The sequence below is a fragment of the Sorex fumeus genome, unplaced genomic scaffold (assembly GCF_029834395.1).
Source record: "Sorex fumeus unplaced genomic scaffold, SorFum_2.1 ptg000007l, whole genome shotgun sequence".
In the NCBI taxonomy this organism is placed as follows: domain Eukaryota; kingdom Metazoa; phylum Chordata; class Mammalia; order Eulipotyphla; family Soricidae; genus Sorex; species Sorex fumeus.
Window position 1 is genome coordinate 7,622,158 of NW_026606064.1, and position 1,613 is coordinate 7,623,770.

The 1,613-nt window shown below is 43.5% G+C and overlaps 1 protein-coding gene across 1 annotated transcript; it reads right to left on the bottom strand.

Moving 5' to 3' along the window:
- Positions 1-330: 330 nt before the first annotated feature.
- On the bottom strand, positions 331-1,257 carry LOC130044509 (olfactory receptor 4B1-like). The gene has a single exon (XM_056137253.1). The coding sequence runs from the start codon at positions 1,255-1,257 to the stop codon at positions 331-333; it is 927 nt and encodes a 308-aa protein (XP_055993228.1).
- Between the last annotated feature and the right edge of the window lie 356 nt (positions 1,258-1,613).

Consider the following 1,613-nt stretch of genomic DNA (forward strand, 5'->3'; position numbering starts at 1 on the left):
CAGTGAATGAACATATATACACACATATATGTAAGGTAGAAAATAATTGGGTGAAGAGCCTGGTCAAGGTGATCACACCTTTAAGTCTACACTTTGCACAAAAACTGAAAAAGTGAAACAAGCTCAATTTTTCAACATTCTCCAAATTACCTACAGCTATAAAATGGCTAGTCTCCAAAATACATACAGAAACCAAAGACTATAAAGAGATTATCTAAAATACCAGAAAATAAGTAAATAGGTTAACTTCTGTTTTATTCATCATTGCTGAGCAAAATAAGGATACATATCTGGTCAACCTGTTCTTGCTTACTTTTCAAATTTTTGTTTTTATTGTACCCCTGAACACAACTTTCTACACCACAACTTTTTCATGGCAATTTTCACCTCTTTATTTCTGAGTGTATAGATGATGGGGTTCAGCATGGGGGTGATAACCGTGTAGAACACAGCCATCAATTTGTCCTCAGTGGAGGTGGCAGAAGGTCGCATATAGAGGAAGATGGCAGGTCCAAAGAACAAGATGACCACCATGATGTGAGAGGCACAGGTGGAGAGGGCTTTGCGCCTTCCCTCGGCTGAATGGTTCCGCAAGTGGACCAAGATGACAATGTAAGAGGTCACCAAGAGAAGGAAGGAGAAGATAGAAAATAATCCACTGTTGGCAAACACAATAACTCCCTCCACAGAGGTATCAGTGCAGGCAATCTTGAATAGTGGCTGGAGGTCACAGAAGTAGTGGTCAATCACATTGGGACCACAGAAGGGTAACTGCACAGCAATACAGATCTGAACCAAGGAGTGAACCAAGCCCCCCAGCCAGGAGCTGGCCACCAGAAGGCGACACACAGGTCGGCTCATGATAGTTGTGTAGTGAAGGGGTTTGCAGATGGCCACATAGCGGTCGTAGGCCATGACCGTGAGCAGGAAGATCTCAGTAACTCCGAAGAAGTGGAAGAAGAATATCTGAGTTAGACAGCCTTTGAGGGAGATGGTTTTGATCTTGGCAAGTAAGTCTGTGATGAACTTAGGGACAACAGTGGAAGCATAAATGATCTCCACCAGGGACAGGTAGTTAAGGAAGAAGTACATGGGGGAATTTAGACTTTTACTGACGTTGACTGTCACAACAATGAGGCCATTGCCCACCACGGTGGCCAGGTACACGGGAAGAAACAGCACGAAGCACACCTTCTGTACCTCTGGGTCCTGGAAAAGACCGATGATAATTAACTCAGTCACATTATTTTTACTCATCCTAGAATCTGTTCAGGTGACCTGAATGGAAGACACTGAGAGACCTGCAATAAACAAAACTGATGTCACATGAATTTGCCTGATTTAAGCATGTTAGACAATGTGAAGCACTTTACAATATACATGCACCATAATTTTATTCATTTAGCCAGTCACACTCCCAGATGTGACTCCCAGCACCACATTTGGTCCCCTGAGTACCACCAGCAGTTATCCCTGAGCACAGAGCCAGGAGTAAGCTCTGAGCACGGCCAAGCAAAGAGGACGAAAGGTAGACTTGACTTATGGGCATTGCTGTAAGCACCAAGACTCAGAACCATTGGATTAGTAGAGCCAGTTTTTGAACATGTATCAAT